Here is a 13,156-nt window from a genome sequence, read left to right on the forward strand (position 1 = left end):
TCCCAAATTCTGCTATAATTTTTTCTAAATTTATGATTTAATACAAATACATGTACAAAAACGGTGGTATTGATCAAATTAAGGCATAAAATATCAACAATTTAATTAAGTTTTTAAAATGAAAGTGCAATTCCTTTAATGTTTTAAGTGCTGCACGACAGGCTTTCTGATAAAAATTAAAACACAGAAGATTGTCTAATAGTCCTTAAAAATAAAGTTTTAATATTTTTTTAATTATTTATATTATTATTATTACTTTGAGAAATACATTCTGCTGTACAATAGTAATATTTTCTTATATAATTTTTTTTTTTTTTAGAATTCTTTAATAATTTCTGTCACAATTTCTTCAAGTTAAACCGAACTTTTATTTTGACGGATTGTGGTGAAGAGCTGAGAGTCTGTGCATCTGATGATGGACTTGATCAAATGAAGCCGGTGAAAGGCGTGTGAATAACACGACGAGCAACGGGAGCGGCGCACTGGCGTCTGAGAGCGACAGCTTCAGTTATGATGAGTTATGATGATGATTTCATCTGAATCACTGAAACTCTTGTACGAACGGCAGACGTCTCGTGTTCGGAGATCCACATCCACGTGAGCATGAGATAGAGCGAGTGTCCGACTCCCGCGTGGAGGCTGCGCTTGCCCTGTTGTTCTCAGTGAGCTCTTTAGGCACGGAGAGGAGACAGGAAGGGGCGGGGCTCTGAGCGGCACGGCAGCGTCTGATTGGCTCAGAAAGAATCAAGCCCCTCAATACATCATTTGAAAAAACAAGAGTCATTATTAGGAAGTTGAGGCTGCAACTGATCAAACACACACACACACGCACTCATGTACACAAACACACTCCTGCAGTAGAGAGAGAGAGATGATGGGAAGAGAACGAGTGCTGTCTCTCTCTCTCCGTCTGCGATGATTTTCTTTGTGCTATCGGTGTGATTGTTTCGGCCTCGAGATGCTGATTGTCGTCCATTTGGCTCAAAAAAGACAAAGACAGCAAGAGAGAGAGAGAGGCACATCTGAGAAATATATATTTATATATCACCTATATACATATATATATATATTCTCTCAGCGTGTGTTTGAGAGAGAGAGAGAGAGAAGGAGAGAAAGAAAGACTGTAGAGTCGGTCGACCTGCTCAGGCTCCGCCTCTCTTCTCTCTCAGCCAATCGTCAGACACTCCTGGGTTGAGGTTCAACCAATCACGTGTCCTCTAGTCCTGCCCGGGCCAATCATGTTCCAGAGTGGGCCCCATATATCGGCTGAGGAGAAACAGAGGCCGAGATTCAGGGGCGGATCCTCAAATAAAACTGTTACAAACATTTCTGTTCATTCAAATAAAGCTGAAACAACATCAAATATAAACATAGGAAAAGTTGAAAAACAAAAAAAAAATGAAATTTACAAATGGTACCTTGGACATAAGTTAAAACACAAAAATTATGAACTGAAAATCAATAAATAACTAAAATAAAACAAAAATAAAATTAACTTAAATAGCAATATATATTAAAAAAAAGACAAAAGCACATAATGAAAATACTAAAAATAAACATGAAAACTAAAAATATCAAAATAAAAGCCAATTCAAAATATGAATATAATGATAATAAAACTGAAATGAAATTCAAACACTCATTATAAATTCATCACAATGGGAATAATTAATTAAATATTCATCATACAGATAATTGCATTAAAACACAGTCATGTGAATAGAATTATGAGGCTGATGATCAGTGAGTGAAGAGCGGGTTTGAAGGACATGAATAAACGATGACAGACACGATGAGGAGAAACTGAAGAGTAAATGTGTTCGAGTTGCTCTATATAATGTCATTCTCCATCAGCCAATCACAGGCCTCCCTCTGAGCACGTGCTGTCACTGTCAGCCAATCACAGGCCTCCCTCTGAGCACGTGCTGTCACTGTCAGCCAATCACAGGCCAGCGCTGGACACGACACAGTCCCTCATTCACACCAAGAGCCATAACTACAACATAACTACAATGATGATTATAAAGTAATTTTAATAATGGCTTTAACTCTAAGATAGCAGTTCACATCACAGCTATAATAAAGACACAGAGGAATGACATCAGTGGAATCACTATCAGAGCGATTTTTTTCCAGCTGATAAACAATATAAACATTAACAATCAGAATCCGTCATGCTTTATATTTATCATTATATCTATCGGAATAGTTATTATCATTGCTATAGTTATCATTATAGTTATTATTATCACTATAGTTATCTATCGGTATAGTTATTATCACTTAAGTTATCGGTATAATTATTATTATCACTATAGTTATTTTAGTTATTGTTATCACTATAGTTATTATTATCAATATAGTTATCGTATAGTTATTATCACTAAAGTTATCGGTATAATTATTATTATCACAATAGTTATATTAGTTTTTATTATCACTATAGTTATTTTAGTTATTATTATCAATATAGTTATCGGTATAGTTATCACTATAGTTAATATTATCAATATAGTTATTTTAGTTATTGTTATCACTATAGTTATTTTAGTTATTATTATCAATATAGTTATCGGTATAGTTATCACTATAGTTAATATTATCAATATAGTTATCGGTATAGTTATCACTATAGTTAATATTATCAATATAGTTATTGGTATAGTTATCATTATAGTTATTATTATCAATATAGTTATTTTAGTTATTGTTATCACTATAGTTAATATTATCAATATAGTTATCGGTATAGTTATTTTCACTATATTTATCGGAATAGTTATTATCATTGCTTTAGTTATCATTATAGTTATTTTTATCACTATAGTTATCTATCCATATAGTTATTACTCCCAAAATTATCGGTATAATTATCATTATCACTATAGTTATTTAAGTTATTGTTATCACTATAGTTATAAGGATAGTTATTATCACTATAGTTATCGGTATAATTATTATTATCACTATAGTTATCGGTATAATTATTATTATCACTATAGTTATCGGTATAATTATTATTATCACTATAGTTATCGGTATAATTATTATTTTCACTATAGATATCGGTATAATTATTATCACTATAGTTATCGGTATAATTATTATTTTCACTATAGATATTATTATCACTATAGTTATCTGTAAAGTTATTATCACTATAGCTATTTTAGTAATTATTATCACAATAGTTATCAATATATTTATTGTTATCACTATAGATATTGTTATAGTTATTATTTTCACTATAGTTATCATAATAGTTATTATTATCACTATAGTTATTATAGTTAACTCTCTGGGGTCGGCGGTCTCGCCGGCGATACCAGCTCACTTTTTTCCTTATCAGTGCAAAAGAGACTCAAATTACTCTGTTAATTTTGATCTTACATATAAGTGTTGTACATCATTAGATCCTGTTAAGTTTCTATTTTTTTTGTGGATACTCACAATAAAAACAAAGTGTTGTGCTTTTCACCAAATAAAGAAAAACAAACATGATGCGAGTTTTGCGTTCTCTCTGTCAGTGAAGTCCATTCTGAAACGCGTCCTAAGATTAACTGTAACTCCGCGATTACTTGTCACACAGGCACGAGAGGTTTTTCTTTATGAAGCTTGAATTCTCTTCTTTTAAATGAAGTAATTTATATAAAAAACAAATATTCTCAGTTTATGCAATCTGTATGAAAAGAGAGTGCTGTCAGTATTTTTTCCCCCAGCTCATTACACTTCATTACGCGTTAATCTGACACGCCCACGGACGACGCGCGCTATTCAAACGCAAATGTCGAGGCAAGCCATGACAACGCCCACATCAGCTGTTCCACCGCGGCGGTAAAATGTGTGGTGTATTTGCTGCCTTTTACCGCTAAGAGGCGCTACAATCATAGACTCTGAAAAGTGTTCGTTTATTCCGGTTTATTCTCTCTAATGCGTAATCTGCTGCCGCACCGCGCTGATTCAGAGCGATTGAAAGCTGGTAGCAGAAGAATTCAACAAGTGAAACGTAGTTAAAATAATTCATAATCACAATACTGAAATTAGGCTACTGAAATGTAATTGAATAAATAATGAAAACATTTCAACATAAAACATTGCAATAAAAACATTTAGGCTACATGAATGAGGCTTTACAACTTTAACAGCGTACAGAAGACAGCTCAGTGATCAACGCAACGACACGAGCTTCGAGGAGCTTCAATCCACCCGAGATCGAATCTCAATGTAGCATACATGTTGTTAACCGATGTTGTCCTACGTTTATATTTTCCCACCTTGATGCTTAAATAGGTAACTGTTTATATCTGTTTACTTATTTAAAGTCAAGAGTTTTGTTTGATTATCATTACAACATAAATTTGCTACATTCCTGTAGAACCGCAGCCGCTGCACAAACGACAAAAACTGATGAAGATTGTCAGCCGATCAGAAAATGAAAATGAAGAAGCTCGTCTTTAGTCTGCTAAATTATTGTGTAATGTAAAAGAACACTAAAATTACTTAAGTTTGAAACCAAGTTCGAACATTTCAAGGTTTAAATTGTTTAATTTAAAACAGGGTTGCATCTTGTTTAGAGTTTATTTCTTTTGCGATGCAAAATAAGAAACACTAGGCTAATCTTATTCTTGCGACATTTTAAATTTGTATTGCCAAAGAAATTACAGCTAAATTAAACAATTAAAACAGTAGGCCTACAAAACGAAAATTGTCCAAAGAAACATAATTAAATTAAAAACATGCGTTTCTCTTTGCCTCTCTCGCGCTGGATCTCTTTTTAACAAGTTTATTTAGTCTCCCTCGCTGCGCGCGCGGGTCTCTCTCTCGAAATTAATCATTTCAGGGTAAAAACACATCATAATACTGTATATGTCGCTGCGTGTCAGCCATACAAATCACGAAAAAATTATTTAACCTTTAATTGTTGCTTCAAAGACACAGCATGCCTTGTTGAATTCACCTTACAATAACTTCAATTGAAATTTTGTGTGAAAAAAAAACTTTAAATAGGCTACAATAAATAAACTACAATATTTATAATTTAATAAGATATGGGGCCTACATTTGGACACAGATTTATCCTTACAATAATTTTGCCTGCTCATCAGGCTGGCTATCCGACACTCTCCATATGAAAGAGGAACATTAACACCTTTGTCCAGCAACTGTCCCTCCAACCCCCCACAGGCTATCGGAGTCTGAGGCTGACTTAACACAAAGAGAAGTCGCAATTCACACTTAAATCGCCATTCTAGACAGTGTTGATAATGAAGGAATTAAATGATTTAAGTTACATGTAGCCTAGTGATATTTCTGTCATAAAAGTTTATTACTAAATATTTCATTATTTCAATAATTGATGAAATAAAACTGGTTTGGGGCAGCTTTTTCCAAGCAAAACTAAATATAATCTGAAAAAACGCTTGTGAATTTGTTGTCACTTAATATTAAAGTCTACAGGGATCTTTGGATCCTTACAACCAGGCATGCAATTTGTGAATTAAGTTTTTATTTTATTTTGTATTATTCAAATAAATATCGAAACACGGTGCTTCGTGGTAATGCTGCTAAATTAAATAACATTTATAGAATAATTATGAACTTAAATGAAACAATATCGCAACATTTCGACAAATACATTATTATGTTTTTACATTTTAATTCAGGGCGATTTAGCCTACATTTAATTAGAGCGAGATTTTCACCCATGTCTTGTCATTTTCTCATTGGGAAGCGCATGTTTGAGTAGATCCTCTGTACCTCTCGTTTTCATATGGATTAGCCTACATAATCAGATAACATTTATTAGCCTAAATATTTAGACATTTAAAGGCTTTAGACATAGCCGATTTCTTATCGTGACTGAGCTGAAGTGGCTTTCGGTTCATTTTTGTGACGCGCAGTTCCCGGAGACAGAGAGGACAGATATACTGTTTTTGTCGTTAGCCTAATATGAATACAAGTTTACAGTTTTGAACGATGTAAGCTACTCTACTCTTATCTGTATGACCAAAAAATTACGGAGTCGCCTATTAAGTTATTTTAGCTGTAATAATGAGATAAATAAATTAATCTAAATGAACGCGCCGCCGCGTTTGTCGAACACTAACTCACGATGCCAGAATAAAACCCGACTTTAGAAAAATGCATAGGGTCACTCGGCGTGGTGTGCCAAAACACTTAATTATAAACTTCAATATTTCATTCAAAATAATCTCAACACGCTTTGTGAAATTTTGAAAAGCCGTGCATGCATTAAGGCCACTGGAACTAATGAACAACTGAAACGCTGGTTTTGATTTTATTGTTTTTCGTTTAAACGTGCCTGTTGCATATCTCTATTTTATATATTTGATATTGGTGAAGTAGCCTATAGCATTGATTAGCTGTGGAGGGAGGGGTGTGGGGATTAAAATAATTCAGCAGAAGTAGGGATGTTTAGACCAGAAGGAAATCCCAGTCCCCCCTGGCAAATCACACTTTACTTAAAACCATGTTTTTAAAAACTCTAGGTTGTAGGGAACAGACCTCTCTGCCATGCGCGCGCACGGTTTGGAGCACAATATCTGTCTCGCATGCACGCTCGCTCTAAATAGATTACGGGATATTTTAACTAATTTACGGTATAACTAGTCGATCACGAGTGGCTCAACAGGTAGATCTATAGATAAACTATATCTTTCAGGAATTTGACCGACCGGGTTGACACTTCAGCGTGAGAAATCGGGGGGGTGGCGTGAGAGCCTGGAATAAATAAATAAAAAAATATATATAGCCTATATAAAACAAAACTGTATGGTGTAACAGAGTTTTAGAGCTAGACAAATCTCTCTGCAATAATAAATATAAAATATACAGCAGACCATGTTTGTGCGGGATTTGAACCTGTGTCATCTTGATGATGAACCATCAGTTCTACCGCTCGGCTATGAATTTTGTTACTGAGAAATAACCAAACGTTTGATTCTCACATGAGCGAGAAAACGTTTTGTCTTTAGCCTGTGAGTGTAGGCCTACTTTAACCTTTTACAGTTTTAAAAGATTATATCTTATCTGTATGACCAACAATTTGTTGTAGGCTTATTTGGAAATTACCATAACTTGTAGTATTTCATCCTTAGGCTACTGTTAATAGACATTAGCCCCACTTACGTTTTGCTAAATGTCCCTTTGCGCCACCTGGCGGTCATTTCGCGTACGACTTTGAAATGCGACTGGTTTATTTTTACCGCGGTGGATGGCTAAAAATGGTATGTGGATGGCTAAAATGTGTGACTAAAAATGTGCTTTTGGCTTTCATTTATATTTTGATTGTTTGTATATATATATATATATATATATGTATATGTATATATATATATATATATATATATATATATATATATATATATATATATATATATATGTATGTATATATATATATATATATATATATATATATATATATATATATATATACATATACATATATATATATATATATATATACAAACAATATATATATATATATTATATATATATATATATATATATATATATATAATGAGCCTTTCATTCAGGGGTGTCACACAAGAAAGAATGCAAGGACAATATATATATATATATAAATAAATAAATATTTATATACACACACACACACACACACACACACACACACACATATATATATATATATATATATATGTGTGTGTGTGTGTGTGTGTGTGTGTGTATATAAATATTTATTTATTTATATATATATATTGTCCTTGCATTCTTTCTTGTGTGACACCCCTGAATGAAAGGCTCATTAGTATGCAGTCTGCTCAGGTGAGAACTGCCTAATTATTCATGAGGGGGTTGGGCCGATCCGCCCATCCGCATATTGCCTTTGCAAACAAAAAAATGTTTTTCACAATTTAAAACAATCTATTGTTTTATGTGAATGATTAGCCAGAATGATTTTCAGATCAATTTGAAGCAAATACTCTAGGCGACAACATCCACTAGTCAAAAGTCTTGTGGACAGATATTTAGTATGTTATTTGTGGCCATATATTAGAAAATTTATTTTTTAGTTTTTTCAATAACCACGCATAAACAATATTCTCTCAAAAATACAAACATGTACATACATGTTGCTCACATATAATGGTAGCCCTGTGTGTGCTATATAGAGTGTAATTTCACCTGTGCCATTAATATGTTTATAAGCAACTGAAAAATGCACAAATGTCAGAGCATGCCAAAACATCTCAAGGACCCCGAAAACACCTCAGACCCCAGAGGGTTAATGGTATAGTTATTATCACTATAGTTATTGTTATCACTGTAATTGTTATAGTTTTCACTATAGTTTTTATTCACAGTTGTCGTTCTTGGCTGAACAAGACTTGAGCGGGATTTCAGTGATAAAATTGTTAAAATATTTATCAATCATGTGGTGATATCGAGTGAGATCTTACAAATAAAAATTATTTGTATTTTGTTATTTATAATCACATTTGATTATTTTCTCTTTTTATTTGGATCTTTATGGATTCATATCAAATGAACGGATCAGTGTAACATTACGAATCACTTGAGTTCAAAACTAAAGACTCAAACTGATATTAGAAAACAGATTCACAGATACACTGCCTTCATGATCAGTCATGGTTCATACCTCACAGCCCTGAGCTCACACACACACACACACACACACACACACACACACACACACTCGTGGAGAGACATGAAGGTTACAGTGTGTGTGACAAACCTGTTCTGTGAACAATCTGGTTTTGAGGTCAGGCATTCCACTCCCTCTCAGCTCATCCTCTACCGCCATCAGCCTGTAACACACACACACACACACACACATTCCCAGGATGCTCTGCTGCGTCAGTGAGGCGTGTGTGTGTGTGTGCGGTCTGACCTGTTGATGATGCCCTTGATCTGCGAGTCCTTCTGCACCTGCTGCTGCCGGAGCCTCCTCTCGCTGTCGTCCAGCCGGCTCTGGTACTGCAGCAGGATCTTACTGGTCTGATGCTCCTGCGACTGCAGCCGGCGCTCGTACTCCTCCAGCTTCCGGTGCGACATCAGCAGCCGCTCCTTCAGCGAGTGGATCTCCTCCTCGTACTCGCGCACCTGCGCGCACACACACACACACCGGGGGGTGAGGAGGCGCGGCTTACTTCTGTCACTCACTCATCTCACAATGCAAAACTTGTATAAATGCCTTTCTTTATATGTGGAATATACTTTTTCAATATTTTGCATCAAAACAATTATTTTTATATTCTTTAATTATTTAAAACATGTATGTTGAAATAAAATATTTTCACTGAATCAGTCATTTATACTGATTTATGCAAGAAAATGCTTGTGTTTAATGATTAAGAAAATAATGTCACAAAATGCAAAACTACACTTTTGGTCGTATAAATGTTTTCTTCATGCAAAATATAATTTAAAATATTTCGCATAAGGACAATTATTTATTTGTTTAAAATTGTACATGTTTTAAAATAATTAGAATTTATTATTATTATTCATAATTAAAATTACTTTAAATTAATAATTACATATATTCATTTTCTATATGAAAAATCATACTTTTGGTCATAAAAATATTAATTTTCTTTATGCAAAATAAAACTTTAAAGTAATAAAATTTACGATGCAAAACTTGTCTTTTGGTTGTATAAAGGTCTGTGTTTTCTTTATATGTAAAATAACATTTCAAATAATTTGCATCAAAACAATTGTTTTTAAATTCATTAATTATCTAAAAACATGTAAGTCAAGTCACACACACACGCCCACACACACACACTCGGGTGAGTACTGACCCGGTCCAGGCGGGACTCGTCCATGCTCTTGGAGTGCTCCTTCAGCTTGAACTCCTCTCGGTCCACACACACACACACACACACACACACACACACTCGGGTGAGTACTGACCCGGTCCAGGCGGGACTCGTCCATGCTCTTGGAGTGCTCCTTCAGCTTGAACTCCTCTCGGTCCACACACACACACACACACACACACACACACACACACACACACACACACACACACACACACACACTCGGGTGAGTACTGACCCGGTCCAGGCGGGACTCGTCCATGCTCTTGGAGTGCTCCTTCAGCTTGAACTCCTCTCGGTCCACACACACACACACACACACACACACACACACACACACACACACACACACACACACACACACTCGGGTGAGTACTGACCCGGTCCAGGCGGGACTCGTCCATGCTCTTGGAGTGCTCCTTCAGCTTGAACTCCTCTCGGTCCACACGCACACACACACACACACACACACACACACACACACACACACACACACACACACACACACGCACACACACACGCACACACACACACACACACACACACACGCACACACACACACACACACACACACACACACACACACACACACACACACACACACACACACACACACACACACACACACACACACACACACACACACACACACACTCGGGTGAGTACTGACCCGGTCCAGGCGGGACTCGTCCATGCTCTTGGAGTGCTCCTTCAGCTTGAACTCCTCTCGGTCCACACGCAGGCTCTCGATGTCCGCGGAGAGGTGAGGCATGTTGGACACCCAGGCCACCGTACGCTCCGACGCAGCAGTGGGGGGGTTGAGCGTGGACGGAGACTTCGAGCCCTGAACACACACACACACACCACAAACCAGATTATTTCATGTTTCTGAAAGAGTCTCTTCTGCTCATCAAAGCTGCATTTATTTTATTTATAACTACAGTAAAAACAGTGTAATATTACTCCAGTGTAAATCAGCTGTTTTCTATGTGAATATACAGTAATAGGGGTGACCCCGAATAGTCGAAGATTCGATGCTTCGATAGGAGGAGCCTAGGAAGGATATTCTCCAAGGCTGGATTTAGCATCAGGAAAACCATGATCGCACGTCTGCCGGCCAACGTTAACAGGTTGGTTTTCCTCGGGACGATCTAAAACGCTTATCGTGACAAAAGCTTTTAAAACGCTTAAATGGCACTTCTACGTGCTTAATGTATGTGTACACACTAGGCTACACACCTTAAGAAACCATTCCATGTGCAGATAAGCAGATGAACCCAGAATATGAACACAACGCGTTTCTCCTATTGAAAGTCACGTAAAGCTTTTTCTTTAACGGTTTTCTATGGGAGGAAAATGCTTAACGCAGCCTATAATAAAACACGTTGCGTTCATATTCTGGGCTCATCTGCTTTTCTGTAGGCTATATAATATGCTTTATTAATAAGGTGTGTACAGAATTTGATCTTTTAATATAACAGTTTTAGGACAAAGCCGTTTTCACGTTAAGCGTTTTAGAATGTATTTTATCCGCGCACACAATGTGAAAAGACTCAAACGGACACAGGCCGAGTGAAACACTGGGTTTTGTTTCTCGATCAGGTACAAGTGATTTCAAAACATTTCAGCCGTTTCTAATTTGATTTTTGGATACTGTGAACACGTTTAGCTAAAGACTGCCGCTCCAGTTTAGCGTTTATTGTTGTTTCTGCAGTTAAAATGACAAAGTTGACAATCCTGGCCATACTTTTGTTATTTTAATAATTTCTTTATTTTTATTTTATTAATTGATCACTCAGGGTGATCTAATTTAACTATTTGTGACTTGTGTTTTGAATATTTGTTCCCCTGCACTTTAGGCATTTTGCACACATTTGTTCTGCTTCTTGTGACTTGATTCTGACTTATTTCGTTTTGTATTTTTATTTCTTATAATTGTATATTATGTTCTTAATTGTTGATTATTTTTCAGTGCATCGATGTTGCGCTGTAGGCCTAGAGCATGCTCGTACAGGCAATTCAGCCGATTTAGCAAATCCTATCTGCAGTGTGGCTTTTCTGCAGTTATTTATGTTATTTCTTAGTTTTATGGATCCAAAATGTTTTGATACATTTTCTTCTATATCTTTGTGTGATGTTCTGTACATCGCGGCTTTAAAATGTTAAAGCCCCGCCCCCTCCCCAACACCACACACATGATTCGACTATTAGTCGACTATAGGCAGGACTTGACGAATCTGATTCGACTATGAAAATCCTTAGTCGGGGACACCCCTAGAATATACAGTAAAGTGTAATTTATTCCTGTGATCAAAGCTGTATTTCCAGCATCATTACTCCAGTCTTCAGTGTCACATGATCCTCCAGAAATCACTCTAATATGATGATTTGACAGTATGGACACGTAAGGAGACACTGTGACCGCGTTCGTACCTGTTTGTTCGCGCCTGGCTTGAGCAGATGCTGCTGGTTGGTTTGCTGAGAGGCTTTTGCTGATTGGCCGCTCGGTGTGTTCTCTGCGCTCTCATTGGCTCCGCCCTGAGGGGCGGGGCTCTCCGTGGCCGTGCTGGACTGATGCGGCAGCCCGGGGGCGGGGCTATCTTTGACTGACAGCTGTTGCCTGGGCAACTGCCTCCCGCCGTAGCTGGACTCGGGCGACTGCAGCAGGTTCCCGCTCTGGGGGCGTGTCTTCGGGGGGGTGGAGTTAGCGGCCGAGCTGACGGACAGCTGGTGGGGGGGCTGAGGCTTCATGCGCTGAGGAGGGGGCGGGCCCATGGAGGCCTGGCGGGCGGGATGCATGGTGGTTGGGGGCGTGGCCAGAGAGGCGGGCGTGCCGGTGCCCGTCGCCGTCTGTGGGGCGATGCCCATCAGAACCTGCTGCTGGAGATTCTCCTGACACACACACACACACACACACACAGAGAGAGAGAGAGAGATTTCAACAGGAGTATAAGTTACTTTTTGAGGGAGTAACGCAATATTGTATTGCATTACTAACTTTCCCCAACACTGCCTACTGGTGACGTCACGGACACTACGTCCATATTTTTTAGCAGTCTACGATTAGCACACATGTGTGGCGCGGAACTTTACCTGCACCTGCAGCGACAGCTGTCTGCGGGCGTAGTCGGCCTGGTTGTGCCGCGTGAAGTCGTCGCTGTAGCTGTGCGAGTGCACGATGTTGGGCTGCACCAGACTGTTCTGGTTCCTCAGGGCCGACAGATCCTCACTGCGAGAGAACCCGCTGTGCCCGAACGACGGCACGCCGTAGCCCACGTGCCCGTTCTCCGGCTCGGGCGCTAGCAGCAGCGGCGGGGGGGCGGCAGGCC

At 37.7% G+C, this 13,156-nt stretch overlaps 1 protein-coding gene across 2 annotated transcripts in view; it reads right to left on the minus strand.

Annotated features, from left to right (window-relative positions):
* Window positions 1-1,023: 1,023 nt before the first annotated feature.
* Window positions 1,024-13,156, minus strand: part of syngap1a (synaptic Ras GTPase activating protein 1a) — a 77,295-nt gene continuing 65,162 nt past the window's right edge. For both annotated transcript variants that reach the window (XM_056260267.1, XM_056260268.1), the window contains 6 exons: window positions 12,921-13,156; window positions 12,261-12,719; window positions 10,498-10,671; window positions 8,894-9,105; window positions 8,738-8,810; window positions 1,024-1,266 (listed from right to left, as the gene is read on the minus strand). The exon at window positions 12,921-13,156 is cut by the window's right edge. In XM_056260267.1, the coding sequence (XP_056116242.1) occupies window positions 1,237-1,266; window positions 8,738-8,810; window positions 8,894-9,105; window positions 10,498-10,671; window positions 12,261-12,719; window positions 12,921-13,156 (1,184 nt within the window). In that variant the 3' untranslated portion in view covers window positions 1,024-1,236. The remainder of the gene's footprint in view (window positions 1,267-8,737; window positions 8,811-8,893; window positions 9,106-10,497; window positions 10,672-12,260; window positions 12,720-12,920) is intronic.

Source organism: Rhinichthys klamathensis, unplaced genomic scaffold (genome assembly GCF_029890125.1).
Source record: "Rhinichthys klamathensis goyatoka isolate OS25496 unplaced genomic scaffold, OSU_Roscu_1.1 h1tg000176l_1, whole genome shotgun sequence".
In the NCBI taxonomy this organism is placed as follows: domain Eukaryota; kingdom Metazoa; phylum Chordata; class Actinopteri; order Cypriniformes; family Leuciscidae; genus Rhinichthys; species Rhinichthys klamathensis.